We start from the raw sequence: 14234 nt of genomic DNA, 5'->3' as shown, positions 1-14234 counted from the left end.
CTTTCCGCCAAACAATCCCTCAGCTCTCTCCATCTTTCACTACCATCTCGGTCGCTCCTGCCTTAACTGACTGCAGGCAGTAGTGTAGGCTATTCATTAAAAATATTTAACAAATATCAGACTAATCAACAAGTGCTTCTTTGTCAACCGTGTGACGTCATCGTAACACCATAGGCCGACAGGTGCCGGCACGTTTGTAGCGGTGATAACGTCGTGGCAGTAGTTACCAGCCAGTCTCACGTGAATTTGTCATCACCTGGCCCAACAGTTGATGATTGTCAATGACTATTTCCTTTCCTCACATGGATTCAACAAAGGGTAAGTGACCTTATAATTTCTTTCTTTATGATATCCAGAAAACATCAGAGTTATAAATTAGGCTATAAAAATCGATGTCAAACCGTTTGTAGGTCAATAGAGCTAGTTAGCGGAATATGAGGTGATGTGATGTGATGTGATGTGATGTGATGTGATGTGATGTGATGTGATGTGATGTGATGTGATGTGATGTGATGTGTAAATGCAATGCAATCGCGTGAATGCAAAACAATACAAATGTGAATACAATCGATGTCGAACTGTAGGCCAATAGCGCTAGCTAGATGTGAAAATAACGTGGAAATATACTCCAGAAAGTGAACGTCTAATTCAGTCGATTCAACAACAATAGCCAATTATTTTTTTTGCGCAAATCCAGGGCTAGTCAGATGAGGCAAACGAGAAGTTGAGGTGAAATTACCTTATTTTTGTGCACAGATACCACATATCAGTGTATTACTTTGCGAAGTTAATGTAGTCAATATCAAATAGAAGGCAGTTTAGTGTAGATTTTGGGAACATGATACATGTCTAACAGTGATTTTGAGTAAAAGTTAGGCTAAATGACAAAAAGTGTGTACAACTCTATAGCAAACTATTTGAATATTTCAAGAAACCAGAAACATTTATTTTTAAAAGAGGCCAATTACTTTTATGTGCTCATGGACACACACACGCACAAACAAACTCAAGCACACACGGACACACATTCACTCATGAACAGGTTTTCATTCGATGACTGTGTTGAGACATCAACTTATCTATGCTTAGCGATGAACAGTGTTTGTACCGTAGGTTTATGCATGTACGTGTCTTTACATTTTGGCCATTACACTAACAGACTGGTATTTCTGTGTGTTTCAGCTGGTGAAGATGTCCCGAATTTTATCATCAGTGAGCTGTTGCCTCCTTTCAACATTTCTTGTCATGTTTATTTAGTTTTGTGAGTTTACGTTTACGCTACTTGTTTTTCTGTAATAAATGAATGAATGCGATGCAGGTATCAGTGTGTCGTTATTTTTTTCAAACTGTTGCATGATGTGGATGCGCTGATAGTGCGCTAATATGATTTGTCAGTGACAAGTGATTGTAATATGAAAAGGTGTCTGCGCAGTTTGTCTGCATCAATGATGAGACTACAATTATGCGTATCCTGAGGAGCATATGCCTCTAAGCTAGTCAGCTAGTGAAGCATTTCATGTATGGTATATTCCCGCTGCGATGCTGGTTTTCATATCGAGATGTCGTTGGAATTGATGTTTGGCTGAACATTGAGTAATGTACCATACATGTTATTTTCAGTTATGTATATTTAATTTACCATTATTTCCCTACGGGGATTAATACAAGTTTCATGAAAAAAAACACTTGTTGTGCTTGTCTTGTACCGGAGATCATGTCTTCCCTATACTTGCAAACTTTGTAACTTTGTCATGTACAATTGGACGTGGACCACACAAATATAGTAAGTCTACATATAGTAAACAAAATTATACTGACGATTTTAGAAGGCATAATTTTTAAGAAGACGATTTTAAGAGGCATAATGGATGAAGGTGGCTCAATGTACAATGTTAGCTCACGTTAGCGAAGTTAGTAACCCCCACACAGGCTTATTGTTACGCGGCTTTTGGAACGCTCCTGTCGCCACATTCTGTCACACCCGTATACCGGTACGTCTTTGCGGAAAATTGGCTGCTGTCACACCGGTGTGACGCTACGTTCTGAAAGGTTAATATTGTTCTCAATTTAAAATCAGTTACTCGCTCCGCGGCCCACCAATGGGGAAAAAAAATAAATCAGAAACCTTTTTGCGGGGGCCGCGGCCCATGGGTTGGGAAACCCTGGTCTAGAGGGGCGGTCATGCTTTTCAACCTCATCAGCTCTTTCAGCACAATTTATAACAAATTAAAATGTAATATTAAATAGGTTTTTTTGCTGAAAATACTACACAAAAGAATAAAAGTATAGTATATAATAGATCAGCATAATTTGACTTATGACATTAAGAGACTGATGTACTATAAAAATGAGTCTTCTGTAAATGGTTTATGCAGTTATTTAATATCTAATAATAATACGTTTTTTTTTGTCCCTCTCTTTCCTGATCCATCAGATCAGTTTTTGTGTATATACACTGATGGGTGTGGTGAAGCGTGCCCGCTGGCCAGGGGATCCCCAAAAGGCCCACTCAGGGGGGTTTTTGGTGGGCCAAAGCGCTAATGGAGACCCTATCTACCGGAACCCCTGCACCACTCAGGTCTTGGCACTTCTACCCAATCTCCTGGGACTCATCAGGTGAGTGCAATCTTATAAATCACCATTTTATCTTCAGCACTGTGCAGTGTTAAGAGTTTGTGTTTAGTGGCTTTTAATACAAGGGGTGTAACGGTACGTGTATTCACCTGTACCTTCATGGTACAGAGGTTATGGTTCGCTGCATGTAGTTGCACAGAAAATAAGCGGTAGCCTAGACTGATGAATGTGATGCGGAACCAAATTTCACAGGTGCGAGTTCCGCCTGAAAACCTTAACCTGTAAGTCATTAGCAACATGCCATGCTAAGCTGAGCTCCAGCTTATTGCAGTGATGTACGAATTGATCCGTACAAATACGAAAATGTAGTGGAAATACGGCGATACGAATATAATGACTCATTCAAACGAATTTGGGGTCAACTTAATATTATTTAATGAATAGAATATTTGCAGTAACTCGAGAAATAAGCAAAAATGTGTCATGATTTGGCCTCCTGCTTACCAACGCGGAGGGCGCCATTCTGGTTTACTTTGACCGACGTGATACTATGGCGTCAGATTAGTGCCAAAACTTGCACGCGCGATAAATATCTATTCGAGCAACTTTCAGGTTTTTTGCGAGCGTGAATTTCGTCTGCGCTCTCAATTTTAGCATCTGATGTATAAAATTCAACCACTGCGAGCGCAGAGACTGACATGTTCTCTCTCGAATTTCTCATATCCTCGCGTAAAGACTTTACCTCCTCGCGTGGAGGCTGATTTTGTGCTCGCAAGAATAGTTTTGGCCCTATGTGGGCGGGAGCTAATGGAGGACGGGCTCTTCTCTGATTGGTCCTGAGCGTTGAGGCTTTTCAGACTCTCTCTGTCATAGTCACGTCACTCAAACTAGTTTAAGTTGCACAAATCACACACAGCAGCTGTGGGATAAAAAATATATGTTTCACATTTAATTAAGTAGGTTAGTATAGGATTCCTTAGTATAACATCAATTGAATTGGTAACTGAGTGTGGCCATTCAATTCAATTCAATTCAATTCAATTTTATTTGTATAGCGCCATAACAATACAATTGCCTCTCGGCGCTTAACAGAGCCCAGAGCCTGAACCCCCTTAGTGCATGCACAGCGGCAACAGGGGCAAGAAAAAACTCCCTGTTAGGCAGGAAGAAACCTTGAGCAGAACCACGGCACATAAGGGGGGACCCATCTGCTTGAGGTCGGCCGGGTGGAGACAGGAAGGTGGGACGGGGGGAAGGGGGGAAGGGGAAGGGTAGTGTGGCAGAAGGGGAAAGGAAGCAACAGGGGCAATACACAGCCAGCATTTGGTCACTGGACATATGTGTACATACATCTGGTGGTAAATACATGATACAGACAAGACCAGATTACTGTGGCAATAGGGTTACTGTTACAGGGGTAGGGGATGTAGGGACAGAGAAACAATTCGGTGGAGGCAATAATGTATATTGTACATAAATGCTAGCATAGGGTATTGGGTAGAGTAGGTGTACGGCAATGCAGTGGCGGTGGGTGCGGTTGGCCGAGGGTTTCTCTAGGTAGACCAGGTAGAGAGACTACGTGCAGAGTGGTGGGGGTGGGGAGGGAAGTTCCACATCCAACAGCGATTGGAACACGCCTGGCTCCGGGGAGGCAGTGGACCTTGAAGGGGCCGCTTGTTGAAGGGGGGGGTGTGGACATCTCGGACCATGGAGCTGCCGATGACCAGGGTGGGGGTCGTCACATCAAGCGGGAGAAGTCGTCAAGGGGATGATGACTGAGTTGGGGGCCCAGGATGGGGAGCAGGGCGGCGCGGGCGATGCTGGTGTTGCTCTGGAGCCGGTCTGCAGGGGCGTATGTATTCTGTCTGACCTGTTGGGTAAGGTTTGATGAGCTAATAGAGTTATTCAAGGCTTGGGGTAAGGGGATCCTATATAAATACTCTTATCTATAGTGGAGGACAAGGTGGCCACAGTGTATTAGTCCGAGGGAGGGTTTTAGGTATAAGAGATGGGTTTGACCAGAGACTGATGGGCATTGTTGTGGGACATTTCATGAACATGGATTGCTTGTAACAATGCTCCCGATATCGTTAATAAATCTGCAGTACCACTCCAGTTGTCTGTAAGTAATTTTGACCACACAGCCGAGACGCTCACTTGGCTATCACGCATATCACTTTTCCTAGGCAATATTTGTTAATTTAGCCTACTCTGGTTTTGAATACGGGGAACCATTCGTGCGGAGGACATCACCGGCGCATCACCGGCAGATGGTTGGTTCACGTTGCTGTGCTCACAATTTCGGAACAGCGGGCTGTTATGTGCTTAAATAATTGGAAGGAATAATGGGCTTTCAGAACATTGCCATGGAACTAGCCTTACTCTTTAGCTCCATATGACAAATGATATTTAGTGACGAACCGAAGTAACGGCACCCATTAAAGCTGTTATGATTAAATACTAGTGGTGATTGTGGCATTTTACCCACAATCACTTTATTTATTCCAGGAACATAATTAGCTACTAGCTAGCTTTATAGTCCTGCGCTAGCAAGAAGCATTTGTTTGCTAACTGTTGCTATCTTTAAGCTTGCTGCTAGTATTAAGTGAGTCCTTGAGACGAAGAACCATATAAGTCCATATTTTCAAATTTCAAATAAGAACTTTTTTTTTATTATTTGGCCTGTGAACATTATATAATATATTTCTTTTTACTTGAAGATAGACAACAAAAGCTTCCCAATTCTATTGAGATAACATTTTTCAGTGTCAATCTTCAAAATAGACAGTTACAGCAATTTACATTTATGGAATGTGGAAGAACGGTATAAGTCCAATTCATCATATCAATTCAAACCACTGGAGATCTAATTCCTTTATCTTAGTTTTAATACAGTAACAGAGCCTTAAAGAAATAAGCACTTGACGTGATCAGCTGGACAAGATGGCAGCCTAAGTCCTTAGCTCCTAGCCCAGCCTTGCCGAATTGTTGATTTTATTATAGTAACTAGTATCAGAATTGCACTCATTCGTGCTTACCAAAGTTAATTTATCCACTATGGCTTCGAAGAACAAAGTTTCTAAACAGGACATTGATTCCATCGTCGAATCTTTAATGGAGAAGCAAAAAAGCTACTTCGAGCCTCGCCTTGCCCAGATCCAACAGGTGGGAATGGAGAATGTCCAGAAGCTAAGTGCTATCCATACTGAACTAGCATCGCTAACTGCTAGCATAAGCAACGTGAAATCAGATGTGGATAAACTCAAATGTAAGGTGGAGAACAACTGCAGCGCTCTTGATGGCCATGACCAAGCTTTTGGGGAACTAGAGCTGAAGATGGCAGATATGGAGGATAGAAGTCGAAGATGCAACATTCGGGTCATTGGGCTGAAAGAGAGACTGGAGGGCTCTAATGCTATCCACTACCTCACACACTCCCTCCATAAATGGTTCCCTGCTCTTGCAGACGTGCCTGTTGAAGTAATGAGTGCTCATCGAATCTACGGTGACGCTAAACGGGGTGACAGTCGTACTCTGATTTTCAATGTTCTCCGCTATACTACAAGACAGGCCATTTTGCGTGCTGCTAAAAAAGACCCGCTTTATGGTTGATGGCCGGAAAGTCCGTTTCTCTCCGGACTACAGCAACTTCACTGTCAAGCGCCGTCAAGCATTCCATCAAGCTATGGATACAGCTCGGAACAAGTGTCTGGACTTTTTCCTACTTTATCCAGCAACGCTGAAAATCAAGGAGGGTGCACAGTACAGATCATTCACCTCACCAAGGGAGGCTGAAGACTACGTGAATTCTGCTGCTTCCATCAATGCTGCGACCACAGCCAGACCCCGCCAACACGACGGATAACCCCTACAGTGGCCATTAAGTGGATCAAAGTCGGAGACCGTTGGGAGCATGATGACATCGCTTTCCCGCAATAACTACCTGTGGAGCTTGGATCCTCTGCAAATGTGACCCAATGGTTTACTCTGCAATGAACTTCCACACTGTGTTTTTCTTCTTCTGTATTTACCTGCTTTCTATCGGAATCATTTTCTTCTTGCTTGGACCTGCTAAACTAGACGGCTAATCCGTTTGATCAAAATAAGGCGGTAAGCTTGTTTCAACATTTACGGTGCTGTTCAGCTATTGAATGTTCATGGTATGTTTGTTTGTGGTTTGCTTAATATTTAGGACTATGTGTTATAGTCATTGTGTTCTGCTCTCAATACTTTTGTTATCTGATCCGTTGTGAATCGAAACTAGTTACTGTGTTTGCTAGTAGTGCTATTTCGGGCTGGTGCCTTTAGCTGCCCCATATCCAACCTTGATCACAGACCTATGCTAAGATTAATGTTATTTCCCCTCGCGCCCCCCCTCATTTATTTTAATATGTGTTACTGTTTTTCTACGTCGTATATGTTTTGTGTAACTAGGGACTTAACTTTGGATGCAATGTTATTGTTTTTTAAGGAAATTGAAGGCGATCGTGATATGTGTTCAGTAACGTATCAACACTCTGAGCTATCCATTTTTGATAATGGGTGAACTAACGTTTTTGGTTTGGAACTGTGGCGGATTGAATGCTCCACATAAACGTGCAAGCACTTTGAGGGTACTGAAGAATAAGAAAGTTGACATAGCCTTGCTACAGGAAACACACCTACTACGCGCAGATGCCGGGCGTCTGGCAAATAGATTTTATCGTACCATAGCATTTTCTGCTGCCACCTCTAAGACGAAGGGTGTGGCCATAGTAGCTAAACGGAATCTCCCCCTTAAGGTGCTATCATCTTGGGCAGACGATGCAGGCAGGATTGTAATCACTAAAGTAGAATTTCATGCTAGAAAAATTGCACTTATCTCCGCGTATGCTCCAAATATTTTTGACAGTGCTTTCTACAATACCCTCACAACTGAAATGTTAGAATTGACTGATTATCCTTTCGTTGTTGGCGCAGATTTCAATGCCGTGTGGGACCCAGTTGTTGATCGATCTAACGCAACAGCCTCAAGGGAGCAGGGCCACGCCACTAACTCTCTTAAATCATGGGCTGATAGTTTGGGCCTTAAAGACATCTGGCGGACAGTTAATCCATCCTCTAAAGACTATACCTTTTTCTCAGGAAGACACAAATCATTTTCCAGAATTGACTTTCTTTTTGCATCCCCTCAACTTTTTCATAGTATCGATAAGGCAGTGTTACTTCCAATTGCTTTATCTGACCACAAAGGCATCTTTTGCTCCACCACACTGGGCAGTCTATCCAAGCGTGCAGCTAGATGGCGCTTTAATACATCTTTATTAAAAAATGAATCCTTTACAGCTCAGTTCATTTCAGAATTAAAGTTTTTTACAGACCTAAATGCTGGTTCAGTAGATGACCCCAGAGTTTTATGGGACGCGATAAAGGGTTTCATTAGGAGTAATACAGTATTTTTCTCCTCTAATATGCGGAAAGCCAGGTCTCTACAGCTAGAGAACCTGGAAGCTGAATTCACCAGGCTCGATTCTATTCTGCAGCTCAAATTCTCAGATCAAGTGGCTTTAGAGCGTTCATTGGTCCGAAAAGAAATTAATAATATTTTAAAGCAAAAATCTGAATTTCAAATCCACAGGACAAGACAGCGATATTATTTCCATGGCGCTAGACCTAGTCATCTGCTTGCCATGAAAATTAGAACAAGTGAGTTTTTCTCAGATATACCTGCCATTAAAACTGAGGACGGTGATATCACTACTGAGCCTATTGAAATAAACAAAACATTTCAAACCTTTTATTCTGACCTGTAGCGCTCAAAGCGTACGGTGTCCCTTGGCAGGACCGTTTACCCACTCACCCTGTTCGGCAACTTTTTACATTACAGACTAAAACCAAAGGTATGGTCTCCAAACTCTATCAGTTTTTGGTGATACCTGACCGCTTTACACTTCCTGTGGAACGGGTCTGGGAAAGAGACTGCCCAGAATTAGATGAAGAATTTGATTGGCACGATGTGTGGTCTGACATCTCTCAAGTGTCACGCAATCCAGATCACCAGCAAATTCATTACAACTTTATACATAGGACGTATCTCACCCCTGTCAGATTGCACCACATGAAGTTTGTCAATGACCCCCTGTGTACCTTATGTCCACTGAAGGTGCAGGGCACATATCTTCATATGATATGGGACTGCCCTCCGGCCAGGTTATTTTGGAACCAAGTTGCATCCAAATTATCTACCTTGACTAATGTTACTGTGCCTCCTACTGTGAAGATGTTGATTTTGAATGACTTGTCTAGCTTAAAACTGTCTAAAACCCAAAAGCGTGTAATTTTTGCTGGACTGACTGCTGCCAAGAAAATGATTGCAACACGTTGGAAACCGCCTCACTCTATGTCAATCAAAGCCTGGTCCCTTTACTTTTTGGACGTTATATACCTGGAGCTGTCAACAGCTCGAATTAATGGTGCTTCAGAGAAAACTTTAGCTACTTGGCACAGTATTGCTGTTTCTTTGAAAGAAAGGGTGTAAACCTAAGCCTTAATCCAAAGATATTTTAGTTAAGTCCCATCCATTTGTCTATGTCCCTATGTCTGTATGTCATGTATGTCTGTCTCTTGTCTCTTTTCTGTCCTCCATATATTGGTGTATGTGTATTTTTATTATGTTGTTTTTATTTTCTTGTCTCCTTGATTTTCTGGCCACTTATATGGACTTATTTACATTTAATATGTATGTTTTGCTTTTTTGCTCTTCCTGTATGAATTCATTGTTATAAAAAATAAAAAACATTTGATCACAAAAAAAAAAAATAAGCACTTCATTCTTTCAATTTTTTTTATTTAACACCAACCTCACTTAGAGAGTGCATAAATACTCACACCATTCATTCATTTAATCAATAAATACATACATCCATACATAAATACCTATATTATTACAGTGCATGAAATGCCCTGTATTGTTATTCCTAGGCTTCTTCTTCTTCTTCTTCTTCTTATTCTTGTTACCTTTTTCTGCGATTAATTCAGCCCGAACCGCTTAACGTAGAAACTTCATTCAAACTTCGTCGCGTAGGTCTTGTAAAGGACACTTATGCTATGTATTTTTCACTTTTCTAAACTTTATAGTTTTTAAGATATTAAAGAAAAACTAATATAAATTTCTCCCATTGACTTACATAGGGCCATTATGACATCATAATAGGGTCTTTAAACTGGCTTGCACCTGTGCTTCACTGACACCTGCGCCAAATCAAAGGAACCTCTTCTCTCTCTGTCCCTCTCAATTTAACTGTAACTAGGAACATTAAGACACCTTCCATTTTCTACTTTTTTTCTCTCCATCTCTCTCATCTTTCTCTCTATCCCTCTCAGTCTACTTTCTCTCACACTCAATCTCTCTTCTTCACTCCATTTTTATCTCCTTTTTTCAATATTTTCACTCTCTTTTTCTCTTTCACTCTTCTTTCCTTCTTCCACTCTTCTTTCCTTCTTCCACTCTTCTTTCACTTTTCTTTCCTTCTTCAACTATGATTTCCTTCTTTCACTCTTCTTTCCTTTCTTCACTCTTCTTTCTTTTCTTCTTCCACTCTTCTTTTCTTTCCTTTCCTCACTCTTCTTTCTTTCCTTCTTTTACTCTTCTTTCCTTCTTCCTCTCTTCTCTCCTTTCTTCACTCTTCTCTCCTTTCTTCTTTCCTTCTTCCACTCTTCTTTCCTTCTTTCACTCTTCTTTTCTTCTTCCTTTCCTAACTTTTGCATTTCATGCACTGGTATCTCCTTCAGGAAATGCATTTTCTAGTTACAGTGCATGAAATGCCCTGTATTGTTATTCCTAGGCTTCTTCTTCTTCTTATTCTTGTTACCTTTTTCTGCGATTAATTCAGCCCGAACCGCTTAACGTAGAAACTTCATTCAAACTTTGTCGCGTAGGTCTTGTAAAGGACACTTATGCTATGTATTTTTCACTTTTCTAAACTTTATACTTTTTAAGATATTAAATAAAAACGAATCTAAATTTTCCCATTGACTTACATTGGGCCATTATGACATCATAATAGGGTCTTTAAACTGGCTTGCACCTGTGCTTCACTGACAGCTGCACCAAATCAAAGGAACCTCTTCTCTGTCCCTCTCAATTTAACTGTAACTAGGAACATTAAGACACCTTCCATTCTCTACTTTTTTTTCTCTCCATCTCTCCATCTTTCTCTCTATCCCTCTCAGTCTACTTTCTCTCACACTCAATCTCTCTTCTTCACTCCATTTTTATCTCCTTTTTTCAATATTTTCACTCTCTTTTTCTTTTCCACTCTTCTTTCCTTCTTCCACTCTTCTTTCCTTTCTTCTTTCCTTCTTCCACTCTTCTTTCCTTCTTTCACTTTTCTTTCCTTTCTTCACTCTCCTTTCTTCTTTCCTTCTTTCACTCTTCTTTCCTTTCTTCTTTCCTTCAACTATTATTTCCTTCTTTCACTCTTCTTTCCTTTCTTCACTCTTCTTTCTTTTCTTCTTCCACTCTTCTTTCTTTCTTCACTCTTCTTTCTTTTCTTCTTCCTTTCTTAACCTTTGCATTTCATGCACTGGTATTTCCTTCAGGAAATGCATTTTCTAGTTTATTATTACAGTGCATGAAATGCCCTGTATTGTTATTCCTAGGCATTTTCTTCTTAAGGCGGCTGCTTGGTTCAGCGTTGGGGGTTAACGGTTGCACAAAATTTACTCGGTGCAGTTCATGCTCCCAAAGGTTGCGCGTGTTGTCATGAGCCTGCCATTTGCTTGGCAGATAGAAAGCTGTTTCCCTAACAGAAAGTCTGAAGCTTGAAGTTCTTTTCAAACCTTTGCTTGGGTAGCACTGTTAAACTGAGCAGACATGCAGACTACACTTGAGTAATCTCATCACGTAACATTTGTTTTCTACAAACAATCACATAGTATTGCATGTTTTACTTTGGTAGAAAATACGTTAGCTTAATGCTAACGTATATGGAAAATCCTATAGACACCGCGCTAGGTATTAGCATCAAGTAATTCACGTTAATGTTTTTGTATGAGCCTGACATTTGCTCTGCAGATAGATAACAGGTTCCCTAACAGAAAGTCTGAAGCTTGAAGTTCTTTTCAAACCTTTACTTGGGAAGCACTGTAAAACTGAGTAGACATGCAGAATATTTTAGTAACCTCATCTCGTATCATTCGTTGATAGAATGCAGGCTGCGAGGCTCGCGTAAGGGCTTACGTAAAAAATGACGCAAGTCTAGAAAAAAGGGCCGACGCACGCAAGACGTAAGAAGTCGCGCAAGGGTCGCGCAAGGGGCTTGCGCGGCCTCTTGCGCTTGCGCTTACTCTTACGTAATGAAGCATGAATCAGCCTTTATTCTTCTTACCTTTTTCTGCGATTAATTCAGTTCGAACCGCTTAACTTAGAAACTTCGTTCAAACTTTGTCACGTAGGTCTTGTAAAGGACACTTATGCTATGTATTTTTCACTTTTCAAAACTTTATACTTTTTAAGTTATTAAAGAAAAACGAATCTAAATTTTCCCATTGACTTACATTGGGCCATTATGACATCATAATAGGGTAATTAAACTGCCTTGCACCTGTGCTTCACTGACACCTGCAGCAAGCCTCCAAGGGTCCTCTTCTCTCTGTAACTCTCCATTTAACTGTATAACTAGGAATATTAATAGACACCTTCCATACTATACTTTTTTTCTCTCCCTCCTTCTTTCTCTCTATCACTCTCACTCTACTTTCTCTCACACTCCATGGACCTGATTTACTAACAGGATTGCGCCCATTTCTGGCGTAAAATAGCGGTCGTAAACATAAAACGGTATTTACTAAGGGGCCGCAGCGCATATTAACGCCTGTGGGTGTGAACAGGGGAGGTAACGTGGAGGTGGGTGGTAACGTAGGCGTGTGAGGCGCAATTTACATGGGAGGAGACAAGGTAAGTGCGCCTAATGATGTCATGCGTGGTATTTACTAAACTGCCTGTCGAGCGCACGTCTCCAATTTGCAGGATAATTCTCCGCCTCATAAAAGCACGTCTTAACAAGGAAGCGCATTTCCACTGAGTCTGAATACGTTGATATGGCAGCAGTAATAAGAGCAAGGCGAAGACATAGACAGAGGCAGCGCACAGAAATAATTTCTTCAACTCGTATAACACTTTTTCAATTAAGCGAACCAGAAATCATTAGACGGTACAGGTTAACCAGCCACGCAATACTTCAATTACTGGACCAGATCAGAGACGACATCTAACCCTCCAACCGGAGATCACATTCCATTCAATCAGTTGGTAAACATTGCAAATATTGGCACCGGATCATTTCAAACAGTTATAGTATCAGCAGTTGATATATCTCAGCCTTCACAAATATTCACACAGGTACTCGAAGCATTGCTATGACGCACTGGTCAATACATTTCCCCACTGCCACAGCTGAAATTATAGACATCAAACAGGACTTTTTTTGAAATCGCAAACTTTCCGAACGTAATATGAACCATTGATTGCACACACGTCCATATATATTGTAGTCAACCCATGTCCCTTGTATAAATAATTAATCTAGCCATGTACACATCTATATTGTTATAATAGACAGTTTATGCATTAATGCCACCAATAGCATATTCTTTATAATCTTGTTCTTTTAAACGTCTTGCTGTAGCTGATGGCGGGCAGAACAACAATATAGCAGCACATTGAATCAGGTTCAGTGATTGAGCGAACGTGAACCAATATATGAAGTCTTTCACGATAACACTTAGACTAGGCTTGGATAATAACTTACCTGTTCTTATGCTTTCCTCTTAAGTCCTCTAATGGAGATCTGACTTCAGCTACCTGCTCTGTTCCCTCAGTCTGACTGCCTAACTTTTCTTGAATAACCTTTTCAAATATAAGTAACTTTAAGTAAATATGTTATGGAAAATGTATCTCATTAAAAGCATGCATTTAATGAAAAGTTAAATGGAAAACATAAGGCTATATAAAACTTGGCTGTAGGCGACTGTTGGTCAGTTGAAAGACTGACATAAATGTGAGCTTACAAACGCTCAGTCTTTTGCCTCCTTGTTGGACATGGTACTTAAAGGTGTACCTCCTCTTAGGAACTTCAGTGTCAGGCCCACGTGGTCGTCTGCGATTCACCTTGTGCTAGAGGTAAAAGTAAAGTAAAAAAACATTTACCATAGTGTCGCAGGCTAGCGGTTGTGTAGAGCTGTCAAGTTAAGGCAATTACCGTAAATCCTCAAATAAAGGCCGGGATTCAATTAGAAGCCGGGCTCCAGATAGTAGCCGGGGACGTGGCAATTTGTTATGGTTTAGCCTAAATGCACGTATCGTATAGCCTACTGTTGTCGGTTTAGTTGGCTAGGTTACTTTTTCCAGAAGGGATCATAAAGCAGTAGTAGACTTACGTAACTTTGATATTAAATTCAAAGAGATGGTGTATGCTGATTGCTGAAGACCATTCGGGAGAAAAAGCAGCAAAGAAATTTGACATTGACCCGAGACGAATGCAATAGGCTACGACTAGCAGGTGGCTGTAGAAAGAAAGTTAGGCTGGATATCAAACCAGCTCTTTTCAGTCCGCGGTAAGCATAATACAGTGTCTAGAAAAATGATTAAAATCAAGGCTTTGGAAATCTTTTCCTCCGTC

The 14234-nt window shown here is 40.9% G+C and overlaps 1 protein-coding gene across 1 annotated transcript in view; it reads left to right on the top strand.

Annotated features, from left to right (window-relative positions):
• xpo5 (exportin 5) overlaps positions 1-14234 on the top strand; it is a 53383-nt gene that overhangs the window by 20667 nt on the left and 18482 nt on the right. Inside the window, exon 21 of the mRNA XM_080848478.1 lies at positions 2435-2616. Within this exon, the coding sequence (XP_080704604.1) occupies positions 2435-2616 (182 nt within the window). The remainder of the gene's footprint in view (positions 1-2434; positions 2617-14234) is intronic.

The sequence above is a fragment of the Sprattus sprattus genome (genome assembly GCF_963457725.1).
Source record: "Sprattus sprattus genome assembly, chromosome: 12".
Taxonomy (NCBI): domain Eukaryota; kingdom Metazoa; phylum Chordata; class Actinopteri; order Clupeiformes; family Clupeidae; genus Sprattus; species Sprattus sprattus.
This window is presented reverse-complemented; position numbering and strand designations above follow the sequence as displayed.